The 11,937-nt window shown below is 50.0% G+C and overlaps 1 protein-coding gene and 1 long non-coding RNA gene across 2 annotated transcripts; one reads left to right on the top strand and one right to left on the bottom strand.

Annotated features, from left to right (window-relative positions):
• Window positions 1-387: 387 nt before the first annotated feature.
• LOC114862182 (GTP-binding protein Rhes-like) lies at window positions 388-1,874 on the bottom strand. The gene has a single exon (XM_041070995.2). The coding sequence runs from the start codon at window positions 1,582-1,584 to the stop codon at window positions 958-960; it is 627 nt and encodes a 208-aa protein (XP_040926929.1). The 5' UTR covers window positions 1,585-1,874; the 3' UTR covers window positions 388-957.
• A 962-nt stretch (window positions 1,875-2,836) lies between these two features.
• Window positions 2,837-8,570, top strand: LOC129603855 (uncharacterized). The gene is made up of 3 exons (XR_008694088.1): window positions 2,837-5,355; window positions 5,485-6,062; window positions 6,334-8,570. It is a non-coding gene; the product is annotated as an uncharacterized LOC129603855 (long non-coding RNA).
• The last annotated feature ends 3,367 nt before the right edge of the window (window positions 8,571-11,937 follow it).

Raw genomic sequence — 11,937 nt, 5'->3', positions numbered from 1 at the left:
CTAAAATGTGTCAGGACCCAGGCTGTAGAGAAATGTAGCATCTAAACTCTTACATCTTTGTGATTTCATGCCACTAATTTACTAATTTGTGTCACTTATCCCAATAAGATTAAATTACAGTAGAACACTGCTGGTTTGTTATTACTCTTTTGTTTATATGACTCATTGTTTTATCAAAGCAACCAATAGGTAATAAATAACCACTATTACTGCTTCTGTAGCAGATGACGACCAGCATTAACTATAATTTGTCCCTTTCAAATTTGTTGTTTGTTTGCTGTCATTTACTTTTGCACTTGCCTGTTCTTAATAATCTACAGTACATTTAACCTACAATTATATTATAAGCAGTTATTAATGTATTTGCCTTAGAGACCCGCGTCAAAATGATGCCAAACAATATCTTCACCTTTATTTCCACATTTAAATCCACTCCTCACTTACACGTGTTAAACAAACATCGGTGAGAATATGCAAACATAAAAAAATAACAAAAGTGTAAAACCACCATTCCTGAAAAACCTTTTTAATTTAACATCATTCACGGTTTCCCTATATTTTCCGCACACAAACGTAAAAAGGTGGCGTTTCACAGGCAAATTGCAATTGAGTAGAAAAAATATGTAAACGTGTCAACGTGCTACAGGTGAATTAGTGAATTAAATCAATTTACAAGATACAACTATACAACAGGTAACAACATATGTACATAATCTTTCCCTTGGTAAACATGAACACTTTATTTTTTAAATTCAAATCGGACTCATGGATCTAAACACCAGCGGCGTCACCGAACAAGCAACAACATCACATCAAGTCAAGAAATCACATTTTTCTCCGTTTCACTTGACTCCATCCAGTCTGTTTTCCCATCGCAGTCCTTCCTGCGTCGACCTCCCCTCCTGACGGGTGTCTTTGCCGCTCAGCCTGCAGCCTGCCTCCGAGCCGCGTGCCCCGCTAGGACACGATGCAGCTGTTGGTCTTGTTCATGGGCGGCCGGAAGCCGTCGTCCTTGGGGAAGGTCTCCCGCCGGCGGCGCAGCGCCGGGCTGAGGCGACAGGGCAGGTTCACCTGCTGCAGCAGCTCCTTGAACACCTCCACCACGTTGGCGTTCTCCTTGGCCGACGCCTCCACGTGGCTGTGGTTCCAGTCCATCTCCACGGCGGACAGCGCGGCCTCGCTGCTCACCTGCCGCTGCTGCTGCCGGTCCGCCTTGTTGCCCACCACCACTATGGGCGTGTACTTGTCCTCCTTGATCTCCAGGATCTCGTCCCGCAGGCTCTTGACGGCCTCCAGGGACTCGGGGTCGTCGATGGCGTAGACCAGCGCGAAGGCGTCGCTGTTCTGGATGGACAGCTTGCGCATGGCGGGGAAGGAGTAGCTGCCGCTGGTGTCCAGGATTTCCACCGTCACCTTGATCCCGCCGACGTCATACTCCCTGCTGTGCATCTCCTCCACGGTCCGCCGGTGCTTGGGCTCGAACTTGTCCTGGAGGAAGCGTTGGATCAGGGCCGTCTTGCCCACGCCCGCCGCCCCCAGGAACACGAGGCGCACCTGGGTCTTCTCCTTCACCTCCAGAGACATGCTGCCTGTTTAGGTGGGTCTCCTCGGCTTCGTGATGCTTCTCCTACCAGGCTTCCTCCAAACGTCCTCTGCTTCTCTTCGGCTTTTGCTTTTTCTCCCCTCTCAGGCTCGCAGCGTCTCTGTCAGACCTCCCAAACAGTAGCTGGCTGAGCGCTCCGCCGTCTCTTGATCCGAACACCGGCTTTTATGCCTGTTTTGGTGGCAGCGCTTCCCCGCCCTCCTTCCGGTCGCGGCCAATCAGCCGAAGGCTGCTCAAGACAGGCATCCAGTGAGAGCAAAGCATGCAAATCAGCTCAGCAGCAGATACGAGGGGGGCGTCTGAAGGTAAATAAACAGCAAGTGGAGCAAAGTACTGGTGTCCAAAGCAGCTGCGGAGCATTGTCCACTGTGTCCACACAGCGTGTTCTCCCAGAATGATCCAAACATGTTCAGAACATCCAGTCTTTCAGGTGCTGTCTCCACTCAGAAGTACTGAATATCAGCTAATAAATTCATAATATTCTTCCTGTTACGCATCATAAATGAGAGCGACCACCTGGAAAGTAGGAAGTGGAATTGATGCTTTTTATTTTCGCACTGTAAAAGACAAACCTCCCCTGAGCTGAAGCCGCGTGTTTAACATGCGGCGCGTTGGTCTGAATAGTAAAAACCGATGTGTCTTCAGGCTCTGTGCGTGAGTCACCTTCAGCTCTCCTTGCTCTCTGATTAGATGTGTCGCGTTGGCGTCCGGTGTGCGAGAACGACTGGGGCTCCAGTCCGTTTGTTCTAGAGGCGGAAACCGCGACTCGTGGTCCATTTAAATTTCCCCCGGAGCCGGGCCTCGGACGCCTTGTTGGCTCAGGCAACGGCGTGGAACTCCCATGAGCCCCGGGGAGCGGCCCGTTAACATGCGCTCACACGCTGGCTCCGCAGGGGGCCGGCGGGAGGAACGTCAACGCCTGCGGGGTTTCACACAACCGTTGCAACTGTCCGGCCCCACGTGGGATGGCCAAAGGTCAAACTGTCCCTGTGTTTAGATATTTCAGATATTAAATGTAAGAACAAAGGCAAAACTAATGAATTTGGCCCGAGCTGTGACTTGTCACTCACCTGTAGAGCAGAAGATGAAGTTAACATCATATAGCATCAATGATAATAAAATTAGCACGTGAACCGGTTTACTGAAGACCAGCACTATAAGGAGCTTTAAGTGGAACCTCCCATCCTTTGGTTTTCACTAATTGTGCCTCATGTGCAGCTCCGTCCCGGGTATTTTTTTCTCCTAACTCTATTTCTGGCCCCGTTGCCTCGTGGTGACAGTAGAAGCCAGATGGCGTCTCTGTCGCACTCAGATGAATGGGCAGCTCTGACGCTCAACCTATAGCGTTTGTGTTTGTGGTCAAAGATTATTTATGCAAAATGAATCCTTCCCTTCCTTGTTTGTGTAACAGTCCGGCTTTCGCTTCCTGTTCAACAGGTCGCGCCGACTGTGGCCCAGTAGCTGGTTTTCGTTAGCTTTAATGGCCCTCGTGTTGTTTTCTTCCAGGCGCTTTTCGTTTCTGCTGCTTCTTGCTCTGTACTGATGGGAAGTGGCCTGTGCCTGCGCTCTCTGCTCTGAAGCGCCTGCGTCCTCGCTGCTGTGGGTCTGTCATCCTGTCAGGCTGATGCCGCCTCGTGATTTTGGTGGAATCTGACAGGTGCCAAATATAAATGTCGCCCTACATGCGACGCAACCTTTAATGCCTGTGCAATATTGAAGAAGAAGGTGCAGAGGAGACCTGCTGATGTTTTGAAAGGACAATGGCTGCGTTAACGCGCGTTCTGCCTCAGTAACAGAACACGGATCTGGCAGTCGGCCGCCATTTGCCGAAAGCGAGTCGTTCCAGTGGGATTTACCATCTTCAGTTCATAAATCTCTTCCAAAGCTCGGCAAGCTGTGCAACTTGCGTCATCAGTGTTAACAGATACTAAATCATGTTTAATAGAAGCAGGTCATTGCTGGTTTATTTATCATAGATTCATTCCTTAAACAAAGTGAGGAGACGTTTGTTTTGGTCCCCATTAAACGTACTGTACTGGTGCTGAGGTGTTAAAATAAGAGGTTCTACAGGTTATTACTTTATAATGGAGGCTTACATGACGTTTTATCATTAAATTAAACTTTTTATCACTACTTTCTATGATAATCTTGGTTTTATTACAGTAAAATCTGAGTAGTAAACGTTAAAGGGACCAATGATACCGTCTTTATGCTTGTGCTTGTGTTTGTGAGTAAAATAGAATCATCTCCTTCTTGTTTTCATTTTTCTATCATGTTTGCTCTCATCTTGTTTCAGAATCTAATTTCCCAGCCTGTCTTAGCGAACCGCAGTGCGACTCTTGCTGACAGACTAACGGGACGTCTGCTAGGACTCACTTTGTCCAGATCAAATCAAACGTCTGGCTTTTCAACCACCGTCAGTGATCTCGTACTGTCTGTGTGCAGGTGGACGTCCGGTAGTTACAAGAACTATTTTCCCAGTTGTGTCACTCTTGTGAAACATTATTTTTTAGTGTTGTTTATTTTTTCATTGGTATTTTTTTATATTTTAGCGTTCATAAATTGCAGAAGAGGTAACCCTATGAAGACAGCGCGGCTCGGAGCTAAATGCCACAGAAAGCAGCGCGCCGCCGAGGCCGCCGGCCGTCACGTTTCTCCTCCACCCTCTCCTCCCGCGAGACTGGGCTCAACAAATGCCAAAGAAAACTGTACAAAGAGAGTGAACCAGGAGCGTCCGACGGCTCCTGCAGGTCACGCTGGCTCTGTGTGTCTTTCTATTTATAGGGCCCCCCTTGTTCTCCTCCCTTCTACAAAGAAACGCGCGCGCTCGTCATATTCTCAGAGCGGCCGCGGTCGTTTCCTGAGGCCGCGCTCGCTTCTTCAGCCTCACTTGCTCTGTTTTATACCCTGGACATTGCAACATTCCTCTCTGCAGCGTGCGTCTGTGGTGACTGCTCCACGTTTCATTTATGCTTTAACAGTAAAATTGTTGCCTCAACCTCCTCCTTTCTGTGCATCACGAAGCTCCACGCGCTAACTTAATTAGCTCCTTCTTCATTAGCACCTCAGCACAGGCTTAAGGAGGCTGACAACGAACCACCAGGGAGGCTTGTTAGACAAACAGCCCTCTGCTCTGCATGTCAGGGGCAACGTCCTCTCAATCAACCATGCAGCTGTGGCGGATACTGTACAGCGTGCGCCTGGAATACGCATGGAGGCACTGTTAATATGTAAGCTACGGCGTCAGAATACTGATGGAGTCAAACGTGCTCAGGTGATGAATCAGCGAGGGGTCGAATGAAGACCCTCTGTTTTGGATTATTTCAAAGCGAATGTGATTCGTTCCTAAATGACGGGATTGGTTTGAGAATTGGTTGAGGCGAGGCTCATTTAGCTCGTGTGAGGTTTAGCATTCAGCTCGACGGCTGAGCGATTCCTTCATTTAAATAAGCACAACTCATTAGTTGAGCAATTAGGAGCTAATTAAGGCGTCGCTGTTGAAAACACACTGAAATATGTGCCAGGGTAATCTTATTTGATAACGTTACATGCACGTCCTTGTAACATAAAACATTCCACAATGGTTTTGACGGGCAAATTATTTTTTATCATTTTCTATTAAAATGAAATGACCAAAGGTTGCTGATGTGTTAGTTTCCTCTAGAAAACGTGGATGAATGGAGGAAACAGCTCTACGTTCACACATCCGCTCCTCACTCGCTTCCTGGGAAATGAAGCTGTGCTGAATTTCAGTAATCAACACTCATTACCAGTCAACCCACATCTCCGTGGAGCCCATGAATAGCTCAAATATTATGCTATGACTTTTTGTATCAGGTATGTTATGTGTCATCTTCATTTCAAACGTGGATCGTCAACAGGAAGTACGCAGGACGACTGGAGCAGGCGGCTCCGCGCCGTGACTCACCCCCAAAGCATCAATTAATGTATCCTGACCTATAATCAGTCTGCTGGTGTAGCAGTGAGTCAGTGCTGGGACGCTGCTGGAAACCAGCCTAAGTCCAGACGAATCAGGCCTGAGACCATTAGCAGACACTGGCTGCACAAGGCTGTGCGTCAGAGAGACATAAAAGGAAGAAACACTGAAGGAAAATGATCTTTATTATGGCTACAGGATACTGAATGTTGGAAATAGACCTGCACAAGTCTCCTGTTTTTCCCTGCTTTGGATATTTTTCTTCCTGACTGATTCGCAGCGCGGCTGAAGGTGTTTCCTGCGTGTTGAGACGTTACCTCTCTTGAACCGACAGACAGTCTGTTTTGCAGCCTCTGCTTATGAGTAAACAGTCGGCTGCGGAAGGAGCTGCGTGAAATCAGATTAACCTGCGCGTCAGCCGGAGTCAGACTGAAGGTGTGAAGGTGAACATCTGGGGGGTGTGGAGGGAAACAGACGCCGGTTCCTCCCGGGCGCCCGAGGCGGCGGCGGCTGAGGTGCGCTGTGAGTATTACGCTTGGAGTAAAGCTAAGATTTGACATCCGTCACGTGGAAAACACTCAAAGTCGACGCTCGAGCTGATGCGCGTGCAGATGTGGCACCGCTGGAAAAGTCCCGGCCCCTTTGCACTTATAGGTCTGTTTGCATTGCATAAGCAAATACAATATCATCATTTTTTTTAATTGTTATTTTTAGTCTTGTATATAGAAATATGTTAATGTATGTTTGTGATGATGGTACTTGTGATAAGTCTGTCTCTTGATCTGCTTTAAAGGTTGGAGGCCAGTGTCGGTGTGGACCAGAGCCGGACCCGTCCCTGTCTGTCCGTCCAGGGGAACCGGCAGGGCCCGTTTGCCTCACGGAACAAAAGCTGCTCGGGTCCTATTTCCTCAACGGCGACCGCGGCGGAAAGCGAAGCGGGACGCGTGCGGAGGGTCCACTCGTGCCGCTGTGGGTGAGAGTGGGCGCAGAGTGACGCCGTTAGTCACTGAGTGGGAGCGCGTTGTGCAACCTGCCTCTGATCGCTGCCCGGCGTATTATTCCTCCCACGCGTTCCCGTTCTATTAAAGCGCTTTTGTGTGTGAAACGCAAACATGTCACAGCCGTCGACTGCATGTCTTCCCTCGCGCCGGCTCCGCTTTCAAATGTCTGTGAGAGCGCGACGCCTCACGTGTTGAAAAGACGGCAGCATATTACTGGATTATCCCATCTGAAATGAAATCTCTGGCTTCATTTATTTATTTTATTCTTTATTGTTGAGGCTTGTTTGCTGTGGTGACTATGCAAATATCAGCCTGTGCTTTCATTCTATGGAGCATTGTCCTGTACGTGATCCCACGACTGAGAGACATGTTGCGGTGGATCTGATGGATGATACGTCCTGTGACGTTTAAGTCTGAAGTGATTTTGTGTCTAAGCGAAGCCAGTGACGCGCTTTTACCCTCAGCGATTTAACAATGAGGTGAGATGACATCTGGACTCAGTGGCGTGAAGAGCGCCTGCATTAGAGACCATTCATTCGTTCATATCATAGAGAAACACCAGCTCTCACCCTGTCTCCTGACTTTCAATCCAGACAGGTGTGTCTTTCCTGCCACAAACGTCCCCTGAGTCCGACTCAGACGTCGGTGCTTGACTTGCAGCCACTAACTGTTATCAGTGACCCACATATTTCCTCTCTCAAGTTCCGACCCCGCTTGCGTCCTGCAAACTGTGTCTGTGCAGCGCTGACCCAGAAACCCGCCCCCATCGGGTTCCAGTGGCTGCACGTATCCGCCGCCACTGGCGGCCGCGGCGGTGAAATCAGTCGCTCTAAGCGGCGGATTTGGCCGCATCCATGTTAAACGTCTGCGTTCTTCCATCATCCTCCGATCTGGCGTGTGTCGCCCTCTATCGCGCTCGCGATATTAATATTTCGCAGCAGAAGAAGTCGTGCGTTAGCATTATGTAGATCGTTCCTCCCACAGTATCTGGCCTGCGCTCATGTTGTCTTATTATTCTTCACATGAGGGTCCTTTCGGACTCTGGGACAGAACCTCTCTATGAGTCATGCTCCGGCGTTGACATGTAACTCCGTTGGGATCCAGACATTTTAACAAGCGCGTACGAGGCGTCGCCTCCACTCATGCTCAGCTCGCGAGGGAGGAAACGCGCGGATGACTTCCTCCGGAGGCCCTGCGTCTCGGGGCCGCGTGCGCTCCCCGCTCGCCGCTCTGACTCACAGGCTTCCACTTCTCCTCTGTCCGGCTCGCCGTCCCTCATTTAGCCCCTGAGCACCGGCCGTGCCTGTGACCCCCGCTCAGAGTCAGAGCCCACGACAAGGACAGCTGGTTATTATCAATCACACCAGCAGTCGCCTCATTGTAACCAACTGCAGTCCATGTAAAGTCTCCTTTAGGTTCACACGCACATCTGGCCAGAGCTGTAAAGCGTTGGTGTGTTGGCTCTAATGGCTTCATGGAGATGTGAGGTAAGAGGAGCCATCACCGCCTGGTGCAGAGTGTTTCTGTAAGTGGATGGAGCAGCGTTACGGCCTTTTCCAGAAAACCCGTTTCCACAAAGCGAACCTCTCCTCGTCCTCGTCTCCGCTGGGAATTAAAATGCCTCCGTTGGACGGCAACGTCCGCCGCCGAGGCTGACAGCGACCCGCTGGAGGGTCAATTCGCCTCACTGGGGACCTGCTGTAGATAAATGATAAATAAATGATAAATAAATGCTTTTTTTTCCAAGGCATTATGTGCTTGTGTCTATATCCAGGATCTATACAGCAACTAGACTCATATACAGTCTATATGTGGCTGAGCTGAGTGTTTTCCCTGTGGATCAGTCTCTGTTCGGGGCTCAGTCTAACTGACAGGTGAGCTGTGACAAGCAGTGGGAAACAGCCTGCTGGCCATTCGTGTACTAGCAAGTCACATCTGTTTGAGTGTAACGGTCACGCACGTCGAGTCGAAGCGAGGTCTCCCTCGCAGCCGCGCGTTGTCTGCGGACTGAACGTCATCGATGAAAACATCATCCGCTCGTCTTCCTGAGCTGGTTTTCACCCAAAAAAAATGGGTTTTATCGGTCGATAAGGTGCGAACCGGTCCAGACGGAACCTTCCGGCGTGGATGGATCCGGTCCAATCCTCACAGCGGTGCCGGTCTCTGACAGCGTAATCAGAGCCCGATGGTGCCCGATCGTGCATTTCCTGCCGTGTTACGCACGCGCGTGAGCTTTCAGGGAGGTTGTTGGGTCGAGAAACAGGCTCCGCGTTCTGTGTCAGTGGGGAATTGAGTGGCGAGAAACAACGTGGCTCGTTTCCAAGCAGTCGTACTTTCAAGGATCTCTGCACTCGGCGCCGCGTTCCCCCCGTTGCTCCTCGCCTTCAGCCACTTCACGGATCCTCGCTGATTTGCTGCATCTCCCTGGAGGACGACATCCGTGCTCAGCTCGTCTCATGCCCCTTAATCCTGGTGACTGATCCACTCTGTCTCTGTCTCATCCTCTAATTTCTGCCTCGCTTTCCTCCCTGTGATTGCGCTGATACACTTTAAACTCACGTTACCTGACTTCCTCCCTGGGCCCTGCTGCGATTACTGCGGATGCAGGTTCTCCAATCTGCCATTTTAGTTTTTGGTAGTAATAAGCTGCTTATGTGGAGCATGGACTTGTCCTTTACACACGTCTATGCACATTTCTCCTAGAATGGAGCTGCATCATTATTAAATCTGTCTCTGAGTCCATCAGGCTCTGGAAGCTCCCACATCCCTCGGTGCGAAACACACACTCCTGTAATCTGGACTGTGTCACCTGACATGGAAGCGTGATCATCATCTCCTTCGCTGTAGCTCACGATGGTCCAAAGGCCCTGTCGCACCCCTGGACGGCCGCTGGCACGTGAGCTGGGCCCAAAAGGCAAAAAGAGGCAATCACGACGAACCGGCAGCTCGTCAACGACGCCCTCGCTCGCTCTGGAATCGACTTTTCTGCTTCTGCGCGGAATGGAAATAGGGGTCTTTGCGGGAAATTGAGGTCACTCTTGTGATGGTCTGGGAACTAACTAAACCCCCTACAGTAATTAAATGTATGTGGGAAAAGGGTTGCTTCAAGGGTAAATAGAGATGCTGCAGTTTGTGAGAGTGAGATAGTGACGGTGCAGCATTCGCAAAGATCAACTACTACTACTACACTGATGAGCCGCTGATTTATAGTATAATTCTAAAATGATTATCTCCCTAACTTATTATTCTTTTCTCTTTTTATGTGAATAAAATCCCCCAAAATCATCATTTGCTTAATAACGCTGCACTTGCTGATAGTGGAGCAAATGAAGGAGTCACTGGAGGGCAGCGCTCCAGGAAGCTGAGATTAAATATATCTTCATTCACCTCTAATTAAAAGCGCCACCAACGCTGCTTTGGAGGTTCCCTTTGCTTGGATGCTGATTTAACCCCCCCCCCCCCACCCCCCGTGTCAGTCGTGGCCTGTTTGATGTCATCGTCCGTGACAGCTGCCTCCTCGGTGTGTTACCAGGAAGTCTGGGGTGCTGTATTAACTTTTAATGTGAGGCCCATGGGACATAATGGGGCAGTTACAGGCATTAAGGCCCGTATCCATGAGCCTGTTGACCTCCTTCGACCTCTGCCGTACTCAGGCCTTCAGGTCGGGTTTGTTGACCGTGTTGTGCAGACGCTATAGTGCGTTTGTGACATTTGGAGCTTTTCCTCTGCTTGAACACTGTTTATACATGCGTGGCATTTAACTCCACCTGTCTTCAGACGCACACAGCAGCCAACCTCAACCCAGAGGCTCCTTTTCAGTTCCTGTACTCGGTATTTACGTTTTCAGTCTACAGTTTAACTCCTCTGGGCTCATGCTCATTTGCCTGGGTTCAACCAAAACGCCATCATTGGCCTTTAGCTGGTTTTGCACCGCAGTTTACTGGATTAGCCTCAACGTGACAGCTACGGGTAAATGATACTAGGCTTTTCCTGTGCTGTTCAGCTCACGCTGGAGCGTTTAAAGTCACACGTCTGACCTGCTGCGTGGTGTCCTGTCTTCACCTTGTCTGGTAGATGCTCGTTTGGACCCGTTCTCCTCCCGGGCCTCGTTCTGCCGCACAGCGTTGCCTCTGTCCACTTCTGTCGTCTCCTCCGACTGCTTCGTGGCTTCCTGTTCCACAGGTTCGTCTCTGTCACGACTGCTCTCTGCTGCGTTGCCTCGCGGCGTTTTTGCCCCTGGAGTAGCTCTGCTTCGTGCATGTTCTACACAACCTGTACATTATTATAGGAACAAATAACGTCCTATTGCTTTGTTGTACACATCTCGCTGTGGGTGTCGTGTTGTTGGCTGTCAAATGCGAAGCTATGACTCAGGTCACTGGATGTGAATGCAAATGCACCATTCTGCTCAATGACCTACTTCAATAGAAGCCACAGTGGATGTATTTGTGTCAGAAAAATCCCGAGTTTGCGGATAAGGACGATGATGATGATGATGATGATGATGATGATGATCTGCTGGTCCGTCTCATCGTCGGGTGGTGACGATTCTGCTACGTGTCTGTGAACAAACGCATCTGATTGAAAGCAGCTTGTTCGCTCGTCGCCGTTGTATTTGCGTGTTTGTCCGCGACCGCATCTTGCCGCGCGCGTGCACCTCGACGCGGATCCCTCTCCCTGCACGTGCGGCTGCATGCGCGCACAGCGTGCGTTGCTCAGAGCGCGGCGGCGACGCCGTCTCGTGCCGGTTCCTCCTTATTTGTCGTGGACGCGGAGAGTGACGTGAATGACAAGCACGTGCAGAGTAGCGCTCGGCGTCCATGTGTGCGGCTTCCTCCTCTTCCTCCTCTTCCTCAGGCATTTTAAAGAGCTCGTCTTTTCTATGACTCCCTAATTCTGCCCTCGTAACAGAAATAACCATTTGACACCCATGCGTTCATTATAGGAACCCGTCAGTGGAAGCGTCTGAGGCCAATGCCGTGTGTTCATTCAACAAACTGTCTGATGAGGTAGTGACAGAAGCTGAATGTTTTCTGAAGGCTCGCAGTCCGATGTGGCTCTGTGCTGAAATGCACATGATGAACAGGACGGTCCAGACTGGAAGCTGTCACACATGGGCTGACGTGAGCCTCGGGCGCTCAGGGACTTCTTGCCATATGTTGGCTGAAAAACTCAACATGAGTTTCAAAAGGTCAACGCAGGTCAACCTTCGAGCCCGATGTATAGAAAACACGCCCACATCTGGAGGTGCCGTATGGAAAAATAAAGCGGTCGTGATGTTCTGATGCCTCTGTTATGACACTCAGCCGGCGAATTCCTCCTTCATTCACATTATCTCCTTTGTGCTCTGACTGCGCTGAATAACTGGGTCGTCAGCTTTTGGCAGCTTTCATCAG

This window comes from Betta splendens, chromosome 1 (assembly GCF_900634795.4).
Source record: "Betta splendens chromosome 1, fBetSpl5.4, whole genome shotgun sequence".
NCBI lineage: Eukaryota > Metazoa > Chordata > Actinopteri > Anabantiformes > Osphronemidae > Betta > Betta splendens.
Note: the sequence above shows the minus strand (reverse complement) of the source record. Positions and strands in the feature narration are given on the sequence as shown.